This window comes from Pezoporus occidentalis, unplaced genomic scaffold (assembly GCF_034315485.1).
Source record: "Pezoporus occidentalis ecotype Australia unplaced genomic scaffold, CSIRO_AGI_Poc_V1 ctg34, whole genome shotgun sequence".
Classification (NCBI taxonomy): domain Eukaryota; kingdom Metazoa; phylum Chordata; class Aves; order Psittaciformes; family Psittacidae; genus Pezoporus; species Pezoporus occidentalis.
The window spans coordinates 2,768,126-2,795,524 of record NW_026915376.1 but is presented as its reverse complement, the minus strand read 5'-3'; the positions used below and the strand labels follow the sequence as shown (position 1 = coordinate 2,795,524).

The 27,399-nt window shown below is 39.5% G+C and overlaps 2 protein-coding genes across 18 annotated transcripts; one reads left to right on the top strand and one right to left on the bottom strand.

Annotated features, from left to right (window-relative positions):
* The first annotated feature begins 2,846 nt into the window (after nucleotides 1-2,846).
* EIF2AK2 (eukaryotic translation initiation factor 2 alpha kinase 2) lies at nucleotides 2,847-22,342 on the top strand. 9 transcript variants are annotated; one of them, XM_062629525.1, is made up of 16 exons: nucleotides 2,847-2,931; nucleotides 3,439-3,565; nucleotides 5,185-5,299; nucleotides 6,367-6,533; nucleotides 7,347-7,473; nucleotides 9,301-9,383; nucleotides 10,332-10,419; nucleotides 10,890-10,924; nucleotides 11,086-11,214; nucleotides 11,698-11,817; nucleotides 14,269-14,373; nucleotides 15,965-16,157; nucleotides 17,161-17,286; nucleotides 17,664-17,759; nucleotides 19,480-19,542; nucleotides 19,623-22,342. In XM_062629525.1, exons 2-16 carry the CDS (start codon nucleotides 3,462-3,464, stop codon nucleotides 19,740-19,742), a joined length of 1,671 nt encoding a protein of 556 aa, XP_062485509.1. In that variant the 5' UTR covers nucleotides 2,847-2,931; nucleotides 3,439-3,461; the 3' UTR covers nucleotides 19,743-22,342. The 9 variants fall into 9 exon arrangements, with proteins under 9 accessions (XP_062485509.1, XP_062485508.1, XP_062485507.1 ...); XM_062629524.1 differs by having other exon boundaries at nucleotides 10,329-10,419; XM_062629523.1 differs by having other exon boundaries at nucleotides 10,314-10,419.
* Nucleotides 3,438-27,325, bottom strand: GPATCH11 (G-patch domain containing 11). Of its 9 annotated transcripts, none has more exons than XM_062629539.1 (9): nucleotides 27,105-27,323; nucleotides 26,795-27,021; nucleotides 26,026-26,067; nucleotides 25,826-25,946; nucleotides 25,049-25,139; nucleotides 24,048-24,152; nucleotides 23,173-23,254; nucleotides 22,642-22,727; nucleotides 3,438-3,605 (listed from the first exon to the last, which is right to left on the bottom strand). In XM_062629539.1, the coding sequence occupies exons 1-8, from the start codon at nucleotides 27,146-27,148 to the stop codon at nucleotides 22,672-22,674; spliced, it is 768 nt and encodes a 255-aa protein (XP_062485523.1). In that variant the 5' UTR covers nucleotides 27,149-27,323; the 3' UTR covers nucleotides 3,438-3,605; nucleotides 22,642-22,671. The 9 variants fall into 9 exon arrangements, with proteins under 9 accessions (XP_062485523.1, XP_062485525.1, XP_062485518.1 ...); XM_062629538.1 differs by lacking the exon at nucleotides 3,438-3,605 and adding an exon at nucleotides 6,847-6,868; XM_062629536.1 differs by lacking the exon at nucleotides 3,438-3,605 and adding an exon at nucleotides 19,830-19,971.
* Nucleotides 27,326-27,399: the final 74 nt, after the last annotated feature.

The following is a 27,399-nucleotide window of genomic DNA, read 5'->3' as shown; positions in this document are numbered from 1 at the left end:
TGTCCCACCCCCGCCCCGCCTCTCACGCTGCCGCTGGGCCTCGCCCCATGAGGCGGGCGGGCGGGCGGGCGGTGGTTGGGCCGTCCCGTCCCGCTCCGCTCCGTTAAGCGCGGTGCGCTGCTGGGAGGGGTTGTGTGTCGGGGCGGGAGGAGGGCAGCGGGTGGGCTCCCGGGGCCGCAGTGCCGTGTGCGTCCCCGGCCGTGCGGCGGCTGCGCTGGGCAGGAGGAGGCGGCTCCTTTTGGAGGAGGAGAGTGAGCAGGTGCGGGTGTGCGGGGCCCGGCGGTGCGCGGACCGCCCCTCTGCTGTGTGGAGGGCGTTTGGGGCTGTTCAGGGTTTGACCTTTTCTTCCCGTTTCTGCCGCCGTGCGAGGGCGTTCACCGGGACAACGGGCTGGAAGGCGCCGCAGAGCGAGTGTTACGGGTGTGCGGGTCAGCTGCTGCTACGGGACAGATCGTTTTTCCCAGAGTGAAGCAAACGGGATTGCTCAAGTAATATTCCTATTGGCTTTTGGCAATATGTTTTGTTTAGTTGATTTGATTTCTGTTCAATACTGCTAATGGCAACTGAGCATTAATAGTTAAATGTAATTTGCAAAGCTGGCCACTTCCAGTTCTGAAAACTGCACCTTTGATAGCAATCTCCTTCTGTGATAAAAGATGTTGGGTCACATCTAAGAGCAAAAAAATCATGACAAAGAGATTAATGTGTGGCAAGTAGAACTAGAGAAGGCGGGTATTTAAGGAGAAGGAGGGATTCTGAGAAGAAACGCCTGGGTAATAATCCTCTAGTTGAGGAAACGGGGATTTTAATAAGACTGTTCTACCTGACTTGTAGTAGAATGTGCTGCTTGATGACCTGGAAAAGGTGTTAGGCATGTGGATTCCATGTGCTGAATTACTGTTTTTCAGAATTTACACAGAAGAATGACTAAAAATGGCTGAATTTCTAGGGCTCTCTTCACTTAAGATGATGTCTGTTTCAGACAGCCCTGCGTTCCCGTCAGTGAGCAGTGGATCCTGTGTGTGCATTCCAGAAAAGCTACGCTTCCATAAATGTAATCTTTGTGCTTTCTTTGACAGTTTGTCAGAGATCAGAATTTGAAAATAAATGTCTTAAAAGATTTATTTATGTTATGTATACATAAGTTTACTAGAAGCTTTCAGATATGGTATTTAAGTGGTTAAGCTGTGATTTATAATTATATTTAAAACTTATTTTTATGATTTTATTTTCACTTCATTAACGGACAGTACACTGAAAACTTATGTTCACTTCAGAGTAGGCCTGGAATTATAAAATACGCTTTCCTGTATACTTGCAGAAGTTACTACCAGGCTGTTTAACTTCAGCCAGCCATTTGCCGTGCTGTATTTGTATAAACCCCACCCATGGATAGCAAACAGGGCAACTCATGGCAGCTTTGTCTCTTGGCATGGTCTCTGTGCAATCATACACTTGACATGCACAGTAGTTTCTATCTGTTCTTTCTGCAGGCTCACTAGAGGCCAGAAATGCCTCATGGAAGCTCAGAGCCAGGAAAAGAATGGCGATCAGAAACAGAAGTAGGAGCCAAGTTACAACATGAGGTGTGTTGCATGGTCTAGAAATGATAATGTAAGAATGGCATTTGGTATCTTTAAATGAAGTCCATACATAGAATTATGGAATTGCTCTAGGTGTGTTTTAACAAGAAAGAAGTCATAGGATCATCATAGAATTGTAGAATGGTTTGGGTTGGAAGGTACCTTAAAGATCATCTAGTTGCAAGCCCCCTGCCATGGGCAGGGATATCTTGCTCCAGACCAGGTTGCTCAAAGCCTTCAAGAAATCTGAAGAGGGACTTTTTACAAGGGTGTGCAGTGACAGAGTAAGAGGGAATGGTTTTAAACTGGAAGGGGGGAGATTTAGATTAGATACGAGGAAAAAATTCTTTACCGTGAGGGTGGTGAGACATTGGAACAAGTTGCTCAGAGCAGCTGTGGCTGCCCCATCTCTGGCAGTGTTCAAGGGCAGCTTGGATGGGGCTTGGAACAACCTGGTCTAGTGGAAGATGTCCCTGCCCCTTGCAGAGGCGTTGCAACAGGATGATCTTTTAAGATCCCTTCCAACCCAAACCATTCTATAATACTATGATGATTCTGTGAACTGAAAATTTAAAATGTATAAAAGGAAATACTTTCTGCTATGTGCCCTATCTATGGTTTGGAACTTATTTCTTTGGGAAGCTACTGAACACTCTGTAAGAGATATGAGTGTTGACCATCTAGTCCATGAGGGAAAAGGGCTACTTAAAAAAAAAGAAATAAACAAATATTTGGATGTATTTGTAAAAAGCTGTGTGCAGTGCTACTCTCCTCTGTCCATATAGCTGAACTATATAGAATCATAGAGTGGTTTGGGTTGGAATGGACCTTAAAGAGCATCTAGTTCCACCACTCTGCCACGGGCAGGGAAATACATACCTTATGTGCTATTCCCGTGGCTGCCTTGTACTGGGTGTAACAGAAGGAGGTAACAGTCGGGGAGCAGCGCGGGAGGGGAGGTGCTACCAGCGTGTGACACATCTTGGAGAAGCCGCCTGCTCTCCGCGCAGTCCCGCCCGCCTCCCCACGTACCTCACCAGGGCTGCGGGACCGCTTCTCGAGCTTTCGGTTTCGTTTCAGCCGGGCGGGAGCTTGCTGCGGGAAGCGAAACCGCGGCGGTGCGTTCCAGCCGCCAGTCCTGCCGCACCGCCCCGCATCGCATCGCACCGCGCCGGCTCCGGGGCGCCTGCTGCTGCTCGGGAATAGTGGATCGGGAGAAAGAGAATCCGGCCGCTCCGGAGAGGCAGGCTGCCCGCGCCACGGTTCGAGCGGCCTCCCCGTGCGCCGGGAGCGCGGCTTCATCTGTAGTGCGTGTCACTGGGCCTGGCACTCATCGCGGCTTCAAAGGGTACGTTCAAACGCCTCTTAGTTCTCCCTCTGAAGGAGTCGGACCTAATTCTGTCTGGAGAAACTTTACTGACTGGGATTTTTTTCACAGTATTTCACAGAATAATACAGCATTTTCCTGCTGAGAAATATGCTAAGAAGTCTCCAGGTTCTTTTCTCTGCTTTCTAAAACAGTTTTTCCAAGCAATGTGTCTTCAAAACCAGTTCCTGATCAATAACTTGAATTAGAAATCGGAATTAATTTTCCGTGACTTTTATGTTACTGGTACCAGTTTTCTATTTGATGTCACAGCAGTGGTCTCACAGGGTTAAGGGTGGTCTCCCTGCTATGCCAGGAGGCACAGACATACTTCACAGTATCACAGCCCTCAGAGGCACAGGGCAGCCTGTTCCAGTGTTCCGACCCTCACTGAGAAGAAGTTCCTTCTCAAGTTTAAGTGTCTTGTGTTCCAGTTTGCAGAATCCTATTGGATGGAAGTCATCCTGACTTCTGAATGTTGCTTTGCAGAACCTATTGGAGATCGTGTCAAAATGGAACGTGAGTGTATGGAGAAGATCAACCATTACTGTCAAAAGCAGAAATTTACCCTGGTTTATGCTGATGTCAGCATGACTGGCCCATCTCATGATCCCGTGTAAGTTCACTATGCACCTCAGTAACCATCAGGACTCTTCCTGCAGTAAGTGAAGTACATAAAACATGGAAGTGTGTATGTGGTGGGAGAGCTGGTTGGAGCCATAAAGTGAGTGGTAGGTGGGTGAAGAGGGTGTTGTGATAGAGTTTGAGGAGAAAACTGATTCTCTGTTTTTTGGAAAGCAACAGCAATGCACCTGTATCTATAATGTAAGTAACTATACTGTAGGTATGTTATGCATCCATGAAATCCATCAGGAGGTGGGATAGCTGGCAGCAAATGTTTCAGTTTATGATCTATGCCAACTTAAATGCTTTGCTTATTTAGTTTTACAAAGCTGAGAAATTATTTGTCAGTTATGTTGCTAGTTTCTAACTATAAAGTCGGGCCTATATCAATTGATTGGGTACCAGCATGTTTTATGTGTAGTCAGTTTTTGAACATCTATTACAAGAAAAGGGTCTTTTGCTTAAGCTGCTTTGCTTTTACTTGAAGAGACAATTACAGGTGATGGAATGAGTTTTATTTCCTTAACACAGATATAGTGTTTTGCTATTTTTTTTCCTGGCCAGGAATCATAGATACTCAAGATGTGTCATGTTTCCTCGTGTGATTTCTTTATTTTTGTTCTGCTAGTTTGCATGTAGACATGCCTTATGCTAATAATTGTTTCTGTTTGTGCTGACTTATTCTTAGACCTGACCATAGTCCCAAAATAAATTATTATCTGGGTGTCAAATGTTAGTTATCTTAATTTTTCTTGAATTGCATGAGCTGCATCGGGAAAATCCCCATCATAGTAATGGCCACAGCTGTGGTTACACAGCTACATCTGCATACTTCAAAAGTGATGGCATGGGACTAAGAGAATTCACACACTTTTAAAACTTACTGTTTTTTTCCCATTTATTGCACTTTTTCTTTTTTTTCCAGTGTACTCTGCTACATTCACAAGTACAGCTCCATCCACTCTCTTGTACCTCTAAATGATGTGAAGTGGGATGGTGGTATCCAGAACATGCTGGATAACTTGGGCTGTTCCAAGTAGTACAACTTACAGTGTCAGGCTACAGCAATGAGTGCTGTAAACGTCTTCCAGTGCCCTTGTGCTGCTCTTTCCTAGTGCTTGGTTTGCTAACACACGAATACTTAAATCATAGAATCATAGAATAGTTAGGGTTGGAAAGGACATTAAGATCATCTAGTTCTAACCTCCCTGCCATGGGCAGGGACACCTCCCACTAAACCATGCCACCCAAGGCTCTGTCCAACTTGGCCTTGAACACCAGCAGGGATGGAGCGTTCACAACTTCCCTGGGCAACCCATTCCAGTGCTTCACCACCCTTATGATAAAGAACTTCTTCCTTATATCCAATCTAAACTTCCCCTGTTTAAGTTTTAACCCATTACCCCTTGTCCTATCACTACACTCCCTAATGAAGCGTCTCTCCCCAGTATCTTTATAGGCCCCCTTCAGGTACTGGAGAGCTGCTATAAGGTCTGTGAAATACTTTCACAGTTAACTTTGTAGATTATAACATTCTCAAATTCAACTTTCTTATTATGTATATATGAGACAAAATGTTACAATGTTTTAGAAAACTTTCCTTCATTGCAGGTTCACCATTGCGGTTAAGATAAATGGTAAAAAATATGGTACAGGCACTGGTAAAAATAAGAAGGAAGCAAAAGCAATTGCAGCAAAAAAGACCTGGGAAATGATTGAGAAACGGGTGAGTAAACTGTAGAATTTTTTTTTTTGTTTTCCAGTAAAAACTGAAGATTAATCTCTGAAATTAGCCATGGGAGAGTTTCTGATTATTGAAGTTGTTCTGTCTTATTCGGTGCTTTACTTTAAACGGAACTAGTTTTCTTACTGTTCTACTACAGTGTTGGTACATAATATCGAGAATGTTTCCTTCTCTGCTGTTATAGGAGGGTAAGGAAATATATTTGCCTTTCTTAACCTGCCTTGGTACATCCAGAATGGACAGTGCTCCTTTTTCATCTTGACAGCTATTCAGTAATTTGATGTCTTGAAAACATTTGCAGGGCATTGTTCAGTATGCCTGTTGCCTCTCATAAAACTCATAAAATTGCTTACTTAACCTGATGCATCTTTGTCATAATATTCTTTATGGTACAGCTTATTCTATACTCTTTATCCTTCCTTGATTTAGTTTAAGTTTGAGTTTTGCTCCTCTATTTTCCAACACATGTATTGTTGGTAGCCATTCTTTACGTTTCTTTTTGACTCTGAATGCTTGTTAGCACCTTTAGACTGAAATCTCTCCTTACCTGTTTCCATATGCTTTCTATTGTGTCTCCATCATTACTTTAACACAACTGCTGCATATTTGCTGATGTATTATTAATGCTGCCTAATCATGAGACAGCTGAAAAGTCCTGCTTTTCCCTCTTGTACATGCACAGAGGCATTTGCAGTCCTTGCTAATGGTGGCAGCAGCAGCATCCTGCTGCCATCCTTTTTTTTTTTTCATCAGGGTTTAAAAAATGTGAAAAATAATCAGGAGGCAGCATTGGCTGCCTTTTTTTTTTTCTTTTTGGTACAATATTAGATAAACTGGATTTACATTTGTTTGTAAACCCACAGGAGTAATTCTGGGTTGGGGTAGCTCCCCTTTGCCACAACGGGCTCGGTTAATGCAACCTTGGGATTCCTTGAAAATATTTCGAAATGCTGACAAACTTTGCAGCTATGTTAGATCTTGTGCATTGTTTATCTTAAGCTATCTATTAAACTTAAGTTTTTAAGTTACCTATTTTGTTTATTTTATAGCCAGAGAGTCCTTCAAATACCCAAGCTGCAGAATTACCAACAACTCAGATGACCTTATTACCTGTACAGTCCGGTGACTATGTCAGCCAACTAAATGTGTATTCACAAAGGACCTTGCAAAGAGTTGATTATCCTAACACACGTACTGGAGATGCTCATGCTCCTGTGTAAGATGTACTTTTGTCTTCGTACTTGCTTTTCATATTTCTTTGTGTTGTATAACACGATGACACACTACCATTAGTTATCCTGAGTAGCATTAGATGAATCTATAGAAATGCAATAATAATTCAGAGGTAGTCTGGAGAGAATCCAGTGGAAGGCCATTAAGGTGGTCAAGTAGTTGGAGGATGTGGTATGAGAGGTTAAGAGGACTGAGTCTGTTTAGCTAGTGAAAGAGATGGCATGATGATAAAATGGTAGTCAGTGTAGATAAATTGTTAGTTCTCTTGGTTGTAGCTCTAGCACCTCTGTGTTATCTCTCAGCATGTATCTTGGAGACCTGTAGGAACCAAGTGCCAAGGAGAGCCTGTTTGTGTCTCCTTCCATGTGTATAGCAGTTAGTGACTCACAGAAACATTCCAGTTAATGACAGCTGAGGGATGATAAAGAATATCTATGTATTTTAACTCTTGACAGTATCTGCTGGAAAGCTTCTCCTTTACACCCCTGCAAAATCAATCATTTTAAAACCTAAACTGCAGATACTTTGTGATTGTGGGTGCGTATGATGATGCTTTGAGGAGTTCAATCTTAAAAAGTGCTAAATATTCAATCTCTGAAAATTGGTTAACTTGAAGGTATGTCAAAATAGTTATCTGCCTTTATTAATTAGATTAAATGTGCATTGGAAATACTGTCCTGAAGATTTATGTTTTGGATTTCCATTCTGTGATGTCAATTGACTGTAGTTTTTAAAATCATTAAACTAAGACTTGTTGTATGGGGTATAAGATGTTAATCTCTGTTGTGTTTTCCAGGTTTTCTTGTCGCTGTACAATTAGCGGTTATGTGTATGGAAATGGCACTGGACCTTGTCTAGCTGCTGCAAAACAAGCTGCTGCAAAACAAGCATTTGAGAAACTAGTTGAGGAAGGCGCTATAACAGTATGTGCTATATTTCACCTTAAAATGGGAGTTTAATTCTTGTATCTGTAATCTTTGAACAGATTTCCTCATTTTATTTAAAATCACATTCCACAGATTCCACTTAAGGGGAAAACAATCCATATTTTGGTGGGTTTTTTGGGCTACGGGATTCTGTAGGTAAAATTTTTGTTGTGTTTCTATATTCAGTTGCTGGATTAAAAAAAGAAATCTCACAGTCGGTATCTCTGTGCATTTCAGAAGAGGGTCTGATATGTTGTCAGTCAAGGATGCACATGTCTGAAAAGATTCTGAATTCTGACTGCTCTAATGTACTGGGTGTTTCCTGTGTGAACTGCTGTTGAGCTGACTGGCTAAGAAAATAAATCTCTTGCTGCCTTCTATTGGATCAAAAGTGTACCGTGCAATGCAAGAAAGGCAAAAGGGGGAGTGGGAATCAACAGGGCTTGCTTTTAGTAGTATTCCAAGGCAGAGTCTAGTAAAACAATTACAAACACCTTCCTCTGTAGAGCAGAGCTCTTGTCTTTATGTTGGTGGTCCTATTTTCATATGTGCAAAAAACCATTAGAATCCTAACAGTGATCTAAACCCACTTCTGAAAGGCAGAGAACAGTACATAGGAACTAACTTGAATGTAATTTAAAGGGAAGGAAAGCAGTATGGTGGAGGAAAGAACTCTTTTAAGTTAAGCATGGAATTAATGGCCTATTAAAGCTCTAGGATGCTTTCTTAATATTTTCCTATGTTGTGAGCTCATGGGTCTTCGGATTTTCATTGAAGTCTGAAATTTCCTACTTAAAACGAACCTCTGTAGTTGTTACTCTAAAATTAGGGTATTGGTCGTTTTGGTTTAGTTTGAATGTTTATTAATTCCCAGCAATGTAAGGAGGAAATTCTTTCCTGTTAGGGTGGTGAGGCACTGGAATGGGTTGCCCAGGGAGGTTGTGAATGCTCCATCCCTGGCAGTGTTCAAGGCCAGGTTGGACGAGGCCTTGGGTGACATGGTTTAGTGTGAGGTGTCCCTGCCCATGGCAGGGGGGTTGGAACTTGGTGATCTTAATGTCCTTTCCAACCCTAACTATTCCATGATTCTATGATGTGTGTGTAACAAACAAAATGTAACCAGCAAAAAGTAGTAAAAGCCCACTACTCCCAAATTAAGGGGAAAAAAAATAAAAGAAAGTTTGGTATCATTGACACATAAACCTTTTTGTTTGCTTATGGACTGTAACAATGGTAGGTGTTGCTTTTAATGTTACATTTGTGCTCTTAAGACATGGAGGGGGGAAGAGGAAGAACCTCTACTAAGTAGTAGAATTAGGTTATTTTAGTGAACCCTGATTTGGTGATCTAGGTTTTACAGGGCTTTCGCACCAAAGATGTTAAATGTCTTTTTGTACAGACTGAAATTTTCTGTTCTGCTGATTACACATACTAAAGCCTTCATAATTCTTGTTTTCCATGCAGGCAATTGCATGTGCAATAAAAACATTTGCTATTTATAACCTTTATAAATAGCAAATACTTTTATCCTGATTTTTAACAGGTCCAAGACTCCTGCCTATATCTATGTAGTCTAAATATATAAATATGTCTATATAGTCTAAATATGAGTGGGAAAATTGCTGTCTGTGACAGGGCCCAGTGTCCCACTCCTCTGGGTGGAAGTTAGGCAGATGCCTTTCTTCTGCAGGACTTTCGAATCTTCAGTGCAGCTAACAGCTTCCACTTAGGATCTTGTGATCTTCCCTCTCCCCTCTTTGAATGGGATTTTTTACATGTTTTTGTTAAACTTTTTTTTTTTGTGGTTTTGTTTCTGTTTTTCAGATGGGAAATGAAACATCTAACAGCAACTCTACATTTAGCAACAATAGTGATTCCCATCAAGTGTCAACTCAGTCTGACTTGGAGTAAGTTGGGTTCATTGATAGTGTGATAACGAAGTGTATTTACTAATCTTAGAGGGTCATGTGTTCTGGTTATTAATAAAATCTGTGTTAGTTTTCTTAATGCAGAATAAAGCCGTTTGACTTGAACTTCTTACATGCCAGAGAAAAATCTGTTATACTTGTGCAATTTTATTTGAGTCCTTATGGGTTAGCTTGTAATTGTAGAGCTTTCTGATAATATTTACTTTTTGCTGTGAGTTTTTTCAGAAGCAATTTTACGGTGATGTAAACAGAATAACCTTACCTCATTGTTATAATGGCATTATTGAATGCCAACTTTAACACATTTTCCTATTACGATACTCTTGTCAACTCAGTATAATACAACTCAAATACTTTTCTTGTGCCTTACATTCTGGTTTCTTCTCTGTTTTTGTGTGAGGTTTTTTTGTGAGATACGGGGTTTTTACTTGTTTTCTTCCATTCCCCATATACAAGGGGCAAATTTGCTTAGTGAAAGACAATGAACCTGCAGAAAGTTTCATTTGTGATTTGGAAACCCTAGGTCAAGCCTTTTGAGGTCAGCAGTTAATTTAACTGCAGTGCCACTACCACTTCTTTTATGTTCTTTGTGGGATTCTAAAGAAAGCCAGTATGTATAATGCTAGAGGTGGCTGTGCTGTCTTGACATAAACATCTGTGTTTAACCTATTTATTTAATGGAGATCATAAAATACGTATCATAAAGATATGATATCAGATCATAGAAATAGAGGATTATATTACAAAATGTTGTTGTTTCATTAGCTTTCCAGCATAAAGTTTTGTACTTTAAATCCATCACAATTGTTAATGATTTTCCAGGTTTTGGTTTTAGAATCTATGGGGGGTTATGCATTTTTCTTTAATTGTGGCAATCATTTTATTTGTTTTACTTTCATGTAAACCTAGTTGCTTATTTTTCAGTAGCAACAGTATTTGCTTTAAAGACTCAGCTGCAAATTTGGCAGACAAAATGAAAAACATGGCAGTATGTGAAAAGCCTTCACCTTCTCAGGTATAGTATGAAAATGGTCTTCCTCATAACTACGTTTTAGATCCTGAACAGAGCAAGCCTCTTGAAAGAGTGTAGCAACAGTTTGTTCCTTTATCCACTAATCACTAGAAAACCTGTGCGATTTTTCCCTAAGAATATTTAGGACATTTGTGCTGTTAACCGTTAGTCATTTACTTCTGTACTTTAGACCCAATCTATGTGCTGTTGACCAAATGGGCAGTACTCCCAAGAGAAGGAACCAAACTAAGCTTGTATTCTTCTGTGGGAAGAGTATGATAATGTCATACATAGCATATGTGAAAATTAGAAGCTAAGATGTGGCTTCATTCATATTACATTGCATATATAAGGTATGAACACATATATAGACAATTCCTATATACGTTCTCAGACATATTTTAAACTAAATATAGTTAAAATATCCAGGATATTTCACTTAGAGTGTTGGTTTTTTTCTCTTTTTCATTTAGAGAAACACACCAAGTTCTGCTCTGAAACCCCAAAGGTACGTGTCTGTTTCTAGGTTGTTATCCCCCATAAGCTGTATTGCAAACCACTGTAGTGTTTCTATATCTAGTAAAGAAGTGGCACTATTGGGAGGTACATTTCTTTTGCCAGATATTAGGAAAATGGCCATTATAAGTTTTGCATTTGTCCTTGTTACAGAAAATTGGCAGCTAATTTTGATAATGCGAGAGACAAGGAAGAGGTAAAAAAGATGTCAGATGAGAGTTTGCCAGGTTTGGACACAAATACCAGTGAGGGAAATGAAAGCCCATACACTGTGGATAAAAGGTAAGAAGGACTTTTTTTTTTTTTTTTCAAGATTTGTATGGCAATCACAGTGTGTAGTGGTCTAGATTTGAGGCTTTTTTTTAATAACAGAATGTAGGAAAGTACGGCTATAAAAATAACTTTCAAAGCTAATTGGTATTTGAAATATTTCTTTCTTTTTCCTCTGGAAATGTCAGTTTATAGTATAGCAACTGACATGCAATGTCCTTTGATGGTTACATCCAAAGGTCATTTGTGTGAAGATGTGAGAGTGATTACCCTACACGCTTTCAGGGGTCAGGTTCCCTTTTTATTTGTGTTTTTAATCTTCAGGACTGTGATTTAGACTTGTATAATGCTGAGTGGTATCTAGAATGTTGCAGCAGATGTAGTAGACCTGTCAGGATCATTTTTATATCTTAGAAATTTAGCATTAAGTATGCTTAAAGTTTTTTTTATATTTATATATATATATATAAAAATGTAATTTTATATTTTTTTAAGATTTCTCGAGAGTTTTAAGAACATAGAGCCTATTGGTGAAGGTGGCTTTGGGAATGTTTTCAAAGCAACAGCAAAGCTTGATGAGAGGACCTATGCAGTCAAACGAGTTCAATTCACAAAGTATGTACTGTATATTTATTTCTAATTTTTATTTTAGGATAACTTTAATCAAGATTTTATCAATTTTCATTATTAGTCGCATGTTCTTTCTGATAAACCTATCCTTTATTTCTAAGTGAAGCTGAAAACAGTATGTTGGTTTTTGCATGCACTGGAATAATTTCAGTTGCAGCTGTAAGGAAGTAGATTTGTTAAGTTCTACCTTCCCTGAACACAGTAGTGCTCTGGTTATTAATACTGCAAAATATGTTTGAAGAAAGCCTGCTGATTAATAAAACATTGAAAGCAGCACTGTTACTTTTGACAGGTTACGTGGAAAGTTTACATATTGGTAATGCATAACAACTCTGATTAGGGAAAACAGTAATACATTTTATGGTTTCTACTTGGAAAATGCTTTATATATGACCCATGTAGTCATTATTCTGATGCTGTGTTACTTGTTACTTACTAGTGATGATCCCAATTTTTTTTTTAAAGTGGTTTTCTGTAACCTGCCCTAGTGGAGTACTTGATCACCGGCTGAAAAACTTGATTGTCTTTTACGTAATCTATACAAAAGGTTTCAAGTTGGAAATACGTGACCCTTACATTGTTCAACTGCCCATCAAATTGCTGTGATCTTCACAGATACTTGTTCTTTTCATTTGTATTGCAATCCTGAGAACTACGCTAACAAACATTTTCCTGATTCTTCAAATAAAGACTGATGTGCTGATGGGTTTGAACTTACTTCAGTAGGCACTGTTACACAGACAGGCCAAATTTAGTAAGAATTCTTCCTGAGTATTTCCACTGACTTCTGTATATGTAAACAAACTTCACAGCGGTGGCGAGAAAACACGGGTGTTTGCTACCTTGTGTTTGGATATACGATGTAATTATGCACTGCAGCAATCTGCTTTTTTTTCAGGTTTTTTGTTTTTACTTGGGTTTTTTTTTTTTATTTCGTTTTTTTTTTGAGTGGGGCTTTCATTTCTAATATGGTTAAGCCACTTTTTTTTTACTTTGAATAACTGAGCAGATGAAATAAACCCCACAGAATGTGTAATAATAATTTTGAATTTGAATGAAGGAGAATATTATCAGGTGAAGTTCCCGATGACTGGAAAAAGGGAAATATAACCCCCATTTTCAAGAAAGGGAAAATGGATGACCCAGGGAACTACAGAGCAGTCAGTCTCACCTCTGTGCCTGGCAAAATCTTGGAGCAGATTCTCCTGGAAGGCATGCTAAGGCACATGAAAATCAACAAGGTGTTTGGTGACAGCCAGCATGGCTTCACTAAGGGGAAATCCTGCCTAACCAATTTGGTGGCCTTCTGTGATGGGGCTACAGAACTGATGGACAGGGGTAGAGCAGCTGATGTCATCTACCTGGACTTGTGCAAAGCGTTCGACACTGTCCCACACGACATCCTTGTCTCTAAATTGGAGAGACATCAATTTGATGGATGGACCACTCAGTGGATAAAGAACTGGCTGGATGGCCACACACAAAGAGTTGTGGTCAATGGCTCAATGTGCAGCTGGAGACCAGTAACGAGCAGTGTCCCTCAGGGATCGGTGCTGTTGGGACCGGTCTTGTTCAACATCTTCCTCGCTGACATGGTTGGGCAGAGAAGAGATTCAGAGCAGCCCTGCAGAGAAGGACTTGGGGGTGCTGGTTGATGAGAAAATGAACATGAGCCAGCTTCAGTGTGCACTCGCAGCCCAGAAAGCCAACTGTATCCTGGGCTGCATCAAAAGGAGCATGACCAGCAGGTCGAAGGAGGTGATCCTGCCCCTCTACTCTGCTCTTGTGAGACCTCACTTGGAGTTTTGTGTGCAGTTCTCATGTCCACAACATAAAAAGGACATGGAACTGTTGGAACAAGTCCAGAGGAGGGCCACGAGGATGATCAGGGGACTGGAGCACCTCCCACATGAAGACAGGCTGAGGAAGTTGGAGCTGTTCAGGCTGGAGAAGAGAAGGCTGTGTGGAAACCTCCTAGCAGCCTTCCAGTATCTGAAGGGGGCCTATAAGGATGCTGGGGAGGGACTCTTCATTAGGGACTGTAGTGACAGGACAAGGGGTAACAGGTTAAAACTTAAACAGGGGAAGTTTAGATTGGATATAAGAAGGAAATTCTTTCCTGTTAGGGTGGTGAGGCACTGGAATGGGTTGCCCAGGGAAGTTGTGAATGCTCCATCCCTGACAGTGTTCAAGGCCAGGTTGGACGAGGCCTTGGGTGGTATGATTTAGCGTTAGGTGTCCCTGCCCATGGCAGGGGGGGTTGGAACTAGATGATCTTAAGGTCCTTTCCAACCCTAACGATTCTATCATTCTATGATTCTCATTTGTGTTTTTTTTTTCTAAATGAATGTAAAACTACTTGTATACTGCTACTTTATATCATGTCTTTAACTTAATATTTTTATTGGGAAATGATTCCTCCCTCACTCCAAATAGGAACGTGCGTGAAGTAAAACAACTTGCAAGACTTGAACACAAAAACATTGTGCGGTATTACAATAGCTGGCCAGGGTACGACCATGTAACTTCTCCAGCCTCAAGGTAACTACAAAACAGCAGTTTTCACTTACAAATTTGTTTTTTATGGTGAATCTTGTGTTGTAAAAGGAAAGGCTGGTGATTGGTTATAAATCCTTACACAAATATAAATGCATACACATAATTCCATAGTTCCTGCTAGGAAAGAGGTACAGTCCTTTTCAGCAGCAGGTTGTATATATAATTAAGCATATTTATATCTTCTTTTTCTTGATGAGTAAGATATGTAATTTTATCTTTCTCCTCTTTCTTAATATACAAAATTTGCTGAATCTATAGAAGAGTATAAGAATGCAGAACTCAAACTCTGGGGCTAGAATTAAGAACAGAAACTAAAATATGTCTGGCAGCAGGCTGCCAAATTCTTGATCAGAAATTTCCTTTTTTGAGCAAGTACTGGCCAGCCAGTAGCTCCCATAGATTTAATGATTTCTCTAAGTTAGCGTTTTAACCATAATGCCTGAAATGTTTTTGGCTGTTGAGAACAGAAATACAAAACGAAATGTCTTTCATTTAGTCTTCCAACACTAAGACTTCTGGGAAGACAGCGGTGAGAGTTTTACTTGTAAGTTAGATTAACTTCTCAAAGCTTCCGTCGTAAGCTTTCTTCACTAGCTATAAATTTGTACCTTTCAGATAGGTTGCCTAGCCTCTACCTAGAGCCATGAAATACTAATGGATTCAAAATTATGGTTGGCATGATATCTGTCCTATGTGGTCAGTAAATAAAGAATAAAATGGAGGGGAAATGTCTCATCAAAACCTAATATGTTGGAATCTCAGTATCAGTAATGCATTTTATATTGAACAGTTATTGGGTAAAAGACAGAAAAAAGTCTTCAAAGCTGAGGTCCCAGCCTGGAATTCCGCTTAGTGACTTGACCTCAAAACTGCAGAGAGTCCCAAGCCATTTAATGTTTCTTCTTTCAGTACCTCAAGCAGCTTTATTTCAGGACACTTGAATCACATAGTGCAAGTAGGAAAACGTGGTGTCTCCTCTTCATATTGTCCTTCCCCTCACCATCTCCAGCCCCAGCCTATGCTATGGGCTGATGGTGAGGGGTATCTACTGAAAAGTGTGAGGCTGTCAGGTGGACAACTATGTTTCATCTAGATTTCCAGCTTTCAGAAGGACAGAGTTTGAAAGAATGTGAAAATTTTGGGTGGTAGAGGAAAGCTAATTCCGTGTTTGTTGAGCAGAATAGAGAATACCTGCCAGGGACTTGCAGCAGTTGCTAGAGGGCATGATGTGTGCCAAGGACAGTGCTACTTCTTCCTGTATAGACATGACATGAACCAGAATTTGGACATTCAGAAACCTTTTGGTGTGAACGGAAGCAAGCAAAACACTGGGGCTATTCCACGGGTATGGAGCAACTGAGCCAGGGACTGTTTGGTTTGCAGTTCTGTTTATTTATATCTAGTACAATTTGGTCTAGAATCTTTTTCAAAAGCAAGAGGCTTGAAGACCTTGGTTTGGAGAACTCCAAACCCAGTAATTAACAAAGCTTTTTAAAGAAGTGGAAACTGACAATCATTGATGGCTTGAGAGGAATTGTATCTTGCCAATTTCAATATGGTATAAAATTTGCAGGCAGAAGTCAGACAAAAAAATTCTCTGTCTTTTCATTCAAATGGAATTATGTGAACAAGGGCCATTGGAAAACTGGATTGAAAAGAATAGACGAGACCGAAAGTATCATGAGATGGCACAAACCACATTTTTACAAATACTGGAAGGAGTAAAATATATTCATTCTAAAGGCTTAATTCATCGAGACCTCAAGGTAAGTAGGTAATAATAAAAAAGATAAAAATAGTACTCTTTGGAATTTCTTAAAATGTTAAAATAGTTCTAGTCTTTTAGCTTGTTATGTACCCTAGTAGTGTGTTTCTTCTGATATTGCTAGGAATTGTTTTTTTCAGCAACTGGCTTGACTTCATCCTCAAGTCAGAAGGTAAACTGGAGGATCTCAGAATGCAGTAGTTAAAGAAATCTGCAGCCATCAGTTAACAGGCATTTTCAGTGTATTATGTGTTACTGGGTCACCAGACTGCCTACCGGAAAAATAAATACTAACTTTATTGATAAAATAATTAGAAGTAAGAAAGTGAAAAAGTTGGGTCTAGGAAGTTTGCTCTTGCCATATTGTAAAGGGATAGATTTATCTACCCTAATACATGCCGTGTTTGATAACAGCATATTCTAGTTGCTCTTTCATTACATGTGCAAACATTTCAGTGCTGCTTTTTTGGATAGGACTTCAGTCTCTACAAGTGCACAATCTTTACATTGAAATAAAGTAAGTTCAGTGGAAACTTAGAAGTGATACTGTGAAATGCCTGTAGTAAGCTCCAACACTGCGATTGTCTGTGTACAGATAATGCTGCTGTGCCTAGAAGAAACTAGGATTTGAATGGAATTCAATGTGACCCTAAATGCTTTGCCCATGCATCAAATTCTAGGGCTAGGACTGGAGACTAAGAAACATTTCTGGATATGAAATGTTATACACACAATGTACTTGAAGAACATTAAAGCATGGCATAGTTATGACTGAGCTAGTGGAAAAAAAACCAACCCATTGCAGTTACTGTGTCATGTACTATTTTAAATTGAGTTTCTGTTTTTAAAAATTAATTGCATTTTTTCTCTGCTTCCTACCCCATCAATTTCTTAATGCTAATTTCTATGAACAATTATGACATTTTATGGGGAGCACTTCTGTGGCTGATTGTGCTTGACAATAAACCTTGGTCATATAGTGATTTTTCATTTTTTACATATAGCCTCAGAATATATTCATATCAGATGAAGATAAAATAAAAATAGGTGACTTCGGTCTTGTGACTTCTGTGACATGTGAGAATCTGACTGGGAACACAGGAACAAAATCATATATGGCACCAGAACAGGTAATTGTCCTGCTGTATTAGTGTCTCTGTTACTAGATTTGCATTATAAAGTCAGTATTGGATGTTCTTGATCCTAATCTCGGTATTAAACAAGGTTGCCTAAAGTTCCCTGGTATAACTGTATATGAGCGTAACAGCATTCTGGAGAAAGCTGTCTGCAAGCGTGGTGATTTTCTGTTGCTGTCCTGACACTGCGTGCTGTAAGGAATGCTCTTGCACTGATGTGACAAACTAGTTGTAGGAGAAAGGGGTAATAACTGATAAGGAGATCAAGTCCTGAAGTCTTGGGGTGGGAATTTCTTACTCTCTTCAAAAATTGTTTTAAGAGTGCTGTCCAGTTGGATTTGACTGCATTGTTCTTGTTCTGATCTTTGTAGTTTGGGGACAGATATGGAAAGGAAGTAGATATTTATGCACTGGGGTTAATTTGGTTCGAGATTCTTTCGGCATTCAGTGGTCATGAGAAAGAGAAGGTATGTAATCTTTAAAAAAGTCTGTCATTGCTTTGCCTTGCTGCTGGGATCACATGCTAATAGCACGCTAGAAGCAATCTGTGTATCTATAACACTGTTTTTATTTACATTTTCCCCTTGATTAATTTCTGTAAGGCACGTAAGTCCTCACACCTCCATTGAAATGTAATAACCAAAGTAAAGAAATACTACTGGTTTTATTTCACTTATGTCTTATTGACGTACACATTAAAGCCTGAGTATGCCAAAGAATAATGTCTGGCAAAAAAAAAAACAACACAAAGATGCTACTTCAAAAAGAAAACCAGTGTTACTTAAGCTTTTTTTTTGAAAAGGGATCTTTTATGTCTCTCTTGCGCTTTCTTGGTACTTTGCACATTATGAGTGTAATGGCTTGTATGCTCAAACCTTCATATTTGTAGGACAGTAATGGAGCTGCTGAGGATGTTATCAAAAGTAATTGCAAGATATACGTACATGGCTGGACCCAGAAGCTCTTGAACAGTTAGCTTGGTCCTTTTGCCATTATGAGAAAACCACACCAATGTGTCTGCCTGACTCAGAGGTTCAACTTGGGTCTCTTCAGCTACCATGCAGCATTTTCTAAGCCATCTTGCTCCTGCTAATAGCTGACAGTGCTAATGTGTTCACAGTTCCATGATGTTATAGGTGAAAGGGCAAGACCAATTACTTAGTCTTGTTTCTTTGACCATAAAAGTCTTCTGTCTACAGGTAAATGGGGAAGTCATGTGGATGGGAAGTCCTAGGATGGTCTTCAAGTGCTCCATCAGTTTAGGGAACAATTTCCCTTAATGGAGCATGATAAACTCTATTGTATGTTGCTGGCAAGCCCTGATCAAAGAACATCATGTAAAAGCAAAGCTAATGATTATGAGCTAAGTAACTGGTTCAGCTGATGCTCACCAGCAGGTAGGCTCACAGGCCTAAAGCTGAAGAGTAGGGGTAAAGCTCTAAGTTCATGGGAACAACTCTTGTTTTACTAGATACTGGTTATAAGGGCTTGCTAAGCCAGGCTGTAGCATCCATAAGACTGGCTAATGATTCAGGATGCATAGCTGTGTGCTGCGACAGGACTGTTATCTTCTTTTAGGCAAAAATTACACCAGTTAACAGCAAATGGATGATGTGGACTGCTCTGTTTACCTAGAAAGCTACATCATGTGGATTGAAACCGCAAAAGTTGACAGCATGTAATTAGCAATGCTTTCAATGTTAGCTGCTTTGAACTAAAGCGCTAAGTAAAAGGGAGGAAACAAACCTACTTGGCTAATGGCAACATCCAAAGTAGGAAACCTATGGAAAAATCCAAAGTAAAGAAAAACTGGTTTGTGCATTTTGGTTTGTTGTTTTTGTGGTTTTGTTGTTTTTTTTTAATGTGGTAAGAGGCTATAAACCCACTACTTTTAAATTAAGAAGAATAATGGTTCTGAAGTAGGGGACTGCTGGAAGAAACACAATGTTGTAGCATGTGAAACTTTAAACTTAAAAAGGGACAAACACAAAACCAAGGTAGAATTAGAGGTAAAAAACCTTTCAAACTTTTCAGTTACTTTCTTTTTGAAAAGAAAGGGCTTTCTGAAGCCCTGCCTTTTTTGCACAGTTGCATTTTCCTATTTACTTCAGTAACCTATATGAGTCATAAAGTGAGACGCAAAATATAATAAAACATCCTAAACCTGTTCTTTTTTATGAATCTCAGGTATGGAGTGAAGTTAGAGATGGTGAACTTCCAGAGAGCTTCAGCAACCGATTTCCATCAGAGGTATGGGGTTTTAATACATTATTTCAATTAGTTTATTTACTAATTAAAGATAATTTACTGACATTTATTTCTTTATACAGGCACCCATAATCAAAAAGATGCTTTCAAAAGACCCTTCACGAAGATACTCTGCATCTCAAATACTTGAACTTTTAAAGTCTGTTGATAAAGACAAGCCATTTAGAACTCATACTAAGTAAATGTCCTTTGAAAAAGCTTTTACTGTGTTTAAATCCAGAGTTTGATGTCTCTTAAAACTGATGAAATACCAGTACATGTCAGAAGCGACAGCAAGACTTGGGTTATGTCTTTTCCTTGGTGTTTTGCCTTCCTGCCATTGAGAAGCTCATCAGCATCATATCACCATTCACACCCATCAGCTGCAGACCAGGGTAGCATGCTTCTGCAAGCAATCACTTGCGAGTTTACCTGGAAACACAGGTTGTGGATGAGCTGAACTATATTCTACAGCACATAAAGCAACCTAGTCCTCGTCTCCTAGAAGATTAAGTTGTGGTGGTGCTAACTGCCCTGTGACAAATCACTGTATGCGTGCTCTTAACACGTGTTGCATCCATTATCAGTTGAGGTTATCTACCATTGAAGAAGTGCTGTCTTGTGGTATGTGATTCAAACCTTTCTGATTTGTTCAGTGATGTTTTTAATAATTACTAGAATACTCTCATTAATACAAAGACTAATTTTGGTAGAGAAAATACTAGGAATTGGTGTTGGGTTATTCACTGAATTTCAGTTCTTTACGATTCTTTTTTTTTTTTTTTCCAACAGTTCTTTACAGCAGCTCTACATTCCTGTTGAACACCTACTTCCTTCAGTGCTCTAGAACTTAAAAATACAGTAATAGAGTTTAGACTTGCTTTAAACTTCCAAAAACAGATTTTGAGTGGGTGCTTGCTTAAAAGGAATAATATAAATGAATGCACAGTAATTTTTATATTCTTATGGAAATTATTGCTGGTCTGCAAGTATTTATTGCTAAGTAAGAATCTGATCTACATCCTTTTCTAAAGCTTGAAGTGGTTTTTGTTTTTTGCCTTATCATGAATCACAAATACCCAATCACAGAATGGTTTGGGTTGGAAGGGACCTTAATGATCATCTAGTTCCAACTCCCCTACAACAGAGGCAGGGAAATCTTCCACTAGAACACATTGCTGCTAACTCCATCCAACCTGTTCTTGAACACTGCCAGAGATGGGGCAGCCACAGCTCCTCTGGGCAACCTCTTACAGTTTCTTGCCACACTCACAGTAAAGAATTTTTTCCTAATGTCTCACCAGAATTTACCCTGTCAGTCAGAGCCATTCCTTGTCCTGTCACTACACGCCCTTGTAAAAAGTCTCTCTCCAGAATTCCTGTAAGCTTCCTTTGGGTACTGGAAGGCTGACAAAGGTCCTAACAAAGGTCCTGACAAAGCCTTCTCCAGGCTGAACAACCCCAACTCAAGTGGCTTAGCAACTTCATCTGCTGGTTCCCTCAGGGCCTGTGGATGCATCTCATCAGGTCTCACAGACTTGTGCATCTTCAGGTTCTTTAGATGGCATCAAGCCTGATGGCATACAGCAGGTTCTTCATTCTCCCCAAAGGCATCCCTGCCTTTGCCCTTTGCCTTCTACAACTTGAGTGGTGTGGATGGAGCACTTGCTGGTGATGACTGAGGAAAAAACTTCGTTGCCCACCTCAACCTTCTCCGTGTCTCAGATAGCCAGGTCTCCTGTTTTCTTCCAGAGAGGGCCCACATTTCCCCTAGTCTTTGTTTTATCACCAACATACCTACAGATGTTGGTGTTACTGTTGATGTTCCTGGCCAGATGTAATTCTACCAGGGCTTTAGCTTCCCTAGCCTGATCCCTGGCTGGGATGCATACAGCATTTTACTATTCAATACCAACTACCGTTTCCCTGTTGTGGTCAAGATCTGGGAGTTCCACTGCCTCTTTCCACGCACTGGGATTTAACTGACATACAGTTGTAGTCAATCTTAAATATCTTGTCAAACCCTAATGATTCTATACTTCTATACTACTCTTGCAATATGAAAACTGGTATATGCCAAGCTTTATAGTTCTTGGACAGAGCATACATAATACCATTACCTTTCTACTGTTAAGTAATACTGACCCTGTCCCGCTATTTTTTGATACTTTTTTTCTAGTATCTGTTATTTCAGCAGTACATTTCTATTAGGGACTGTTTACAGTAGCAATTGCTGTTTCCTAAAAATAAAATGTCTATTAAAATATTTTTGTATATATTTTATATATATTTTATATTTATATATTTTATATATAAAAATCCTCCAACAACATGATCTAGCACTATTTTAGGGATTGCAGTGGTAGGACAAGGGGTGATAGGTTCAAACTTAAACAGGGGAAGTTTAGATTGGATATAAGGAGGAAGTTCTTTACTGTGAGGGTGGTGAGGCACTGGAATGGGTTGCCCAAGGAAGTTGTGAATGCTCCATCCCTGGCGGTGTTCAAGGCCAGGTTGGACAGAGCCTTGGGTGACATGGTTTAGTGTGAGGTGTCCCTGCCCATGGCAGGGGGGTTGGAACTTGATGATCTTAAGGTCCTTTCCAACCCTAACTATTCTATGATTCTGTTTAGTTGCGCAAAATATGCACCTTTATGTGCCATAGAATGTTGGTTCAAATAATGTCTCTGTAATATTTCACATTTTTTTTTCCCCACCAGGTCTAAGATTGTAAAGCAAAGAAAGTGATGTTTAGTTATCTTTGTAAAGATGAAAAATAAATTATGTTTAACACACTGTACAATGGAGTAACTAGCCAGTATTTATTCCTTACTGAAATCTGAATTTTATTATCAGCTGGTCTTGTTCAGTTGGATGGGGCATAAACAAAGACTATGGAAGGCTTAACCTGCCTCTAATATTGTAGTTCAACTATAAATGCAAAGTTTTAATTCCTATTACTTTATGCATCAAGTAGAGAATCTATAAGATGCTTCAGAAATGTGAGTTTAACTGCAAACTATCCTTCTGTGTACTTTGATATAAATTATTTAGTATGGCACAGCTCCATACCTTCCAAAAGATATTATGAACTATACATACTTATCTAGGGGTTTTTCCTTTAGAAGGCGGTTAGTCATGATCTGCAGCACTGTCTCCAGGGCAGTTTGAAGATAAATCTTCAGAGTCTAAAGGATAAGCAGAGAAAAAGTGAGTAATTCCAGCTCAGAGCGGGATAGGGAGTGGGGGAAAGTTGCTAAAACAAGTGAACACAAATTCTACCCTCTTTGGTGCAGTGAATTGGGATAGCGTTCTAATTCTTTCAGAAACACCTGCAACCTTTCACAGCTTTGCATGGTACTGGTTTTAATCTATTTTTTTTCCTCAAATTAATATGAATACCAAATCAAATTAACAGCCTGTGTGGTTGGCTGTTCAGAGGGGTTTTTTTATGCACATGAATGCCTAAAAATTGGTTTATAATCAAAATGTACAAAGCTTTGTGCAAAACACAGCAGGAAAACTAGCTATGTAAAGCTTAAAGCACCCAGTAAGAGAAACATGAAGGATATATTTTACTATTTGAATCCAGCTGCACAAGCAAAGTAAAACACACAACAGGTTTACTCTCACCTTCATAGGTTATGCCACACCAAATGCAGTAAAAGTGGTGTTCTCTCAAATAGGCAGTCAGGAGGTGCAGCTTTTCCGATACCTAGGGATATGTAGAGGTATGCAATGATCTGGGTCTGACACTAACTGTGAGCTACTACCTTTACTAAAATAGACTGTTTAACCATTTTCTATGGAAAAGCTACACAATACTGTAGCTCAGTAAGGCATTAAGTTCCCCATATTTGTAGTACACTGCACAGGAATTCACAATCTCTGAAAAGTTTATGGCTGTTGTTTGCTCATCCTTCTTTCTAGCTATGAAATCTGCACTGAAGAGCTAAAAATATTACCTAGCTACTTTATTTCAACTATACGATGTTTTTGGTGTAATTTTTCAGACCTAATCTCTGCAAATAAAACACATACAGCTAACAGCAGCTGTGTAATCTCGTTCTCAAAAGATGTGAATTTCCAGTATCCCTCTTGAGATCATCTGAAGCATTTTCAGAAATTCCTTAATGATTCTAAAATTCAGCCTAAGACATGAGATGAGGCATCCAAAATGAAAACTCAAAAGTAAGTAACTTTGATCATATACATGGTCTTGCATATCTTGACAAAGACACAAAAATGTTTAGAATTTAAATTCTAGGCTATTTTTTCCAAAGACCAGCTTCAAAACCAATGAGCAATAAATCAGTGGCTTAGCATTTTGCATTATATCCTGTAACTGCTATAATAATGCTCTAAGACTGCAAAGAGGCCATTCGCTACAGCTTGGAAAGTGACCTGTATACATATGTCCTTCATACTCATATGTATACATAGACACTTTTTAAAGGAATATTTAACTTAAGTCTGAATCAAGCCATTAATGTAGTTGCAGAGCTTACACTTAAGTCTGAGCTTGTGCATTCATCTTCCTTGTCTTCCTCATCGTTTTCGTCTTCCTCTTCAGGTTCTAGCCAGTACCAACTCTCCTTAGGAACATCAATATCCTTAAATAACAAAAGATTGAAATGAAAATTATCTGCCCTTGCAGGGTTTCTTGTTAGATGCTGGATAAAACCAGTTTCTAGTACGTGAGATGTTAGATTTTAAATATCCTGTATAATATAACCAAGAATCACTAAAACTGTAGTGGGGAAATCAAGCAGAACAGTCCACAAGAAGGATTACTTACTTTTATCTTTTTTAGAAAAAAAAAAGGGGGGCTGGTATTAACAGGTTAACTGACAAAAAAAAAAAAAAAGTACTTGAAGTTTTCAACGGTCAGAAATTTATAATAGTTTACGTGTGACTCCTTACAGGTGAAAGGTACTTTGGTTTGGGTTTGCTTTTTGTTTAGACCCTTCCTTGGTGGATCTACTGATTCAATGATGATCCCCATCCTTGGATATACTCAAGAGATGTCTGGATGTTGCCCTGGACAACATGATTTAGGTGATCCTGCTTGAGCAGGAAGGTTGGACAAGGTGACCTCGATTCTCCCCCTTCCAATGTCAACCACTCTGTGATGATGATGTTCCCTCACTTGAGGCAAACAGCATTCTCATTTAGGGAGGCCTGACACTGGCTACTGGAAGATATGTTAACAGCTCAGAAATAACCACAAGGATGTGGGGGCGAAAACAGGTGAGCTATGATGATGCAAATTAACATAGGTCCTCACATAACTCACCACGAGGTTGGTGTACACCTTCAGATATCTTAATGGTGCAAATATGTATTTTGAAATATTTTAAGAGGACTGAAGTGTTGCCAAACGTGAAGACTTTGGGCTAGCCACCCACAGTTTTAGAGAACTTCCAAGAACTGACTCACTGTTTTGTTTGCAGCCTGTGTGTCTAACCTATAAGCCTTCCTTCCAACATAAAAACCCACAGAGTCTCACTTTTTGCATGTCTAATTGCTGGCAGGCCCTCTGGCTTTTTCGGAGGTCCCCTTCCATCTTACGTTCTTCTTGTTTGTTTTTAAATCTTATTCTATGAAGAAAAAGTAGATAGACAAAATAAGCAGGTAGAGAAAAAACTGAGATGCATTACAGTTGGTAGTTTTTCTAAAACAGAAAATCTAAGATTCTAGCCCTACTAATTCTCTCAGACGAGGACAATACTGAAGTTAAGAAGTCCCTCTGACATAGTTTTTCTGGGAGCACACAAGTATTTCTTGGGAATGTCTTGGCTTTTTTTGGATCACGCTATATTGAATACTAATTCCTCATCAGGTTTTCCTAAGATACAAGTGGTCCACTAAACATCCACAGAAGATACAGTCTTCCCTAGGCTTTCCTTCTCCACATATAACAAGGAAATCGGGAAAATAAAAATAAAACATAAAAAAATTCATTCTAATTTTAAAAACTGCTGTAGCAACACTGCTCAGGATTAGCTAACCACAAAAATTACGTGGTTCTCCAACTGGAAAAGTTGACTTAAATTACTATGTATATTGTTTGCGTTATTAACATCTACAGAAATAAATGATGCAGCATATGCTTTTAGTGTGCATCTGTTTTTGCTTTAGAACTAAGAAACATACTATATATTTCAACTCTTACTTCTCATTCAAAACATTAAAAATAGTAACACATTATAAGAATAACCTAACTTGAAGCATAAAAAGAATTTCAGTTCAGACATTGCTTGGAGCATCAGTTACATCATTTTACCTGAACTGATCTGCAGCTTGTTCATTTGCTTGTTTTTTCATATGGAGTTTTTGTCTATAGTTTTCCAGTTTTTCTTCAGCTTTTCTCTTTTTTAATTCCTCATGACCAATCCCACTTCTGCCTATGTTAATTCAAAACACGAATGTAAGCAGTTCAGAAGCAATGATACTTAACTAAGTAAATTAAGAAATATCACAAACCTGTTTTTATGTTCAGAGGAATAGGTTCAACAATGCCTTCTCCTGTGAAGGAAAAAACAGATTAAGAAATCAAGTCTTTCTCAAATTATGACTTGTGCAGTATATTCAAGCAGGCAAACAGCTTTTACTATTAAATATGTACATTTTCCTGGGGTGGTTTTTCTTTTTCACTACCCAACTGAAAGAAAATGGCCTTGACTTGACAGGTATAACGTACCTGTGGTAAAGACTGCTTTGTTACAAGCTTCTGTAGCATTTTTCATTTGAGACTCTCAACTTGACAAAGATGAAGAACAAAAAGGATCTGTTCAGGCCACTTAATTTGTCAATTGTCTGCTAAAGACACACTGAACTGGCAGAGCCGTTACTGATGCATTATTTTACTTCATCTACTAAAGCTTCCTAAGGGTAGGCCAGTGAGTACCATTTCTTCAGAAACCAACTATAACTTCAAAGGGAAGGGTTGACTTTTTGTGGAACACTGTTAGCTCTGCAAGACCATGAAAACATCCTTAAAGCAATTCCTGTAGGCAGGCACACATGGAAGTGCAGTTACTGAACAGCAAGTACTGCTGATTCCCTTGCATCTGTCAATCTACACCATTTTTTAGGAGATTTACCTTTTGTTCTCCCACAACACACAGTTCAGCAGCACTAGGGTTCCTGGAAAGGCATTTATCCACCCTGTCTAAATATAAAGTGGCAGCTACAGTCTGTAAAACATGAAGGTACACCTGAATATAGGCATGCACTTCCAGTGACAGCTTACCACTTTTGCCAAGGGCCTGGCCGCTCTTGTAGCCCATCTTCTGGAGCAAAGCAAAGCCTTTGTTCTCACTGCCCAATGCACTTTTCAGTACCAAGTCACGTCTCTCTTTTTCTTCTTCTTTTATACTCTTTTGTCTGTTCTTCTCGTTGGCTTCTTTTTGCTTTTCTTCTTTCTGAAGAGCTTCCTTCACCCGCCTCACCATGGGCAAACCTGGCCTTACATCCTGTCTAAGAGTAACTCCAGCAAATATTAGCACTCTTAAAAACGTGGTTACAATAACTTGAGAGGAGAAAAAAAAAGAGCCACCTACTTAATAAATAAATCAGACATGTAGTCTTCCTCTTCTTCCTCCATGTTTAGCGCATGCCCCGTTCCAACCCCTTTCCTGTAAACACCGTCAACACGTTTTATCACCTATTTTATTTCTCTGCACTTTACCTGAAAGGCAGAACCCCCTTTCGAACGGTGAAGCACTTACCGCTCAGGCCTGATGCGCTCCGTGCGCCGCCGGAGGCGGGAGGGGCCGAAGGACGACAACAGGGGAGACCGAAGGGGAGCCCGGACCGTGACCCCCTCCTCTCCTCTCCCCTCCCTCCCGGGGGTAC

Coding starts and splice junctions, on each gene's coding strand:
- EIF2AK2 (XM_062629523.1), top strand. CDS start 3,462: ATGGAACGTGAGTGTATGGAGAAGATCAACCATTACTGTCAAAAGCAG. Junction 10,420..10,889: donor AAAAGCCTTCACCTTCTCAG/GTATAGTATGAA, acceptor TTTTTCATTTAG/AGAAACACACCAAGTTCTGC. Junction 17,760..19,479: donor GTGGTCATGAGAAAGAGAAG/GTATGTAATCTT, acceptor TATGAATCTCAG/GTATGGAGTGAAGTTAGAGA.
- GPATCH11 (XM_062629533.1), bottom strand. CDS start 27,148: ATGGAGGAAGAAGAGGAAGACTACATGTCTGATTTATTTATTAA. Junction 25,947..26,025: donor TCCTCTGAACATAAAAACAG/GTTTGTGATATT, acceptor GAATTAACATAG/GCAGAAGTGGGATTGGTCAT. Junction 23,255..24,047: donor GCACAAGCTCAGACTTAAGT/GTAAGCTCTGCA, acceptor ACATATCCCTAG/GTATCGGAAAAGCTGCACCT.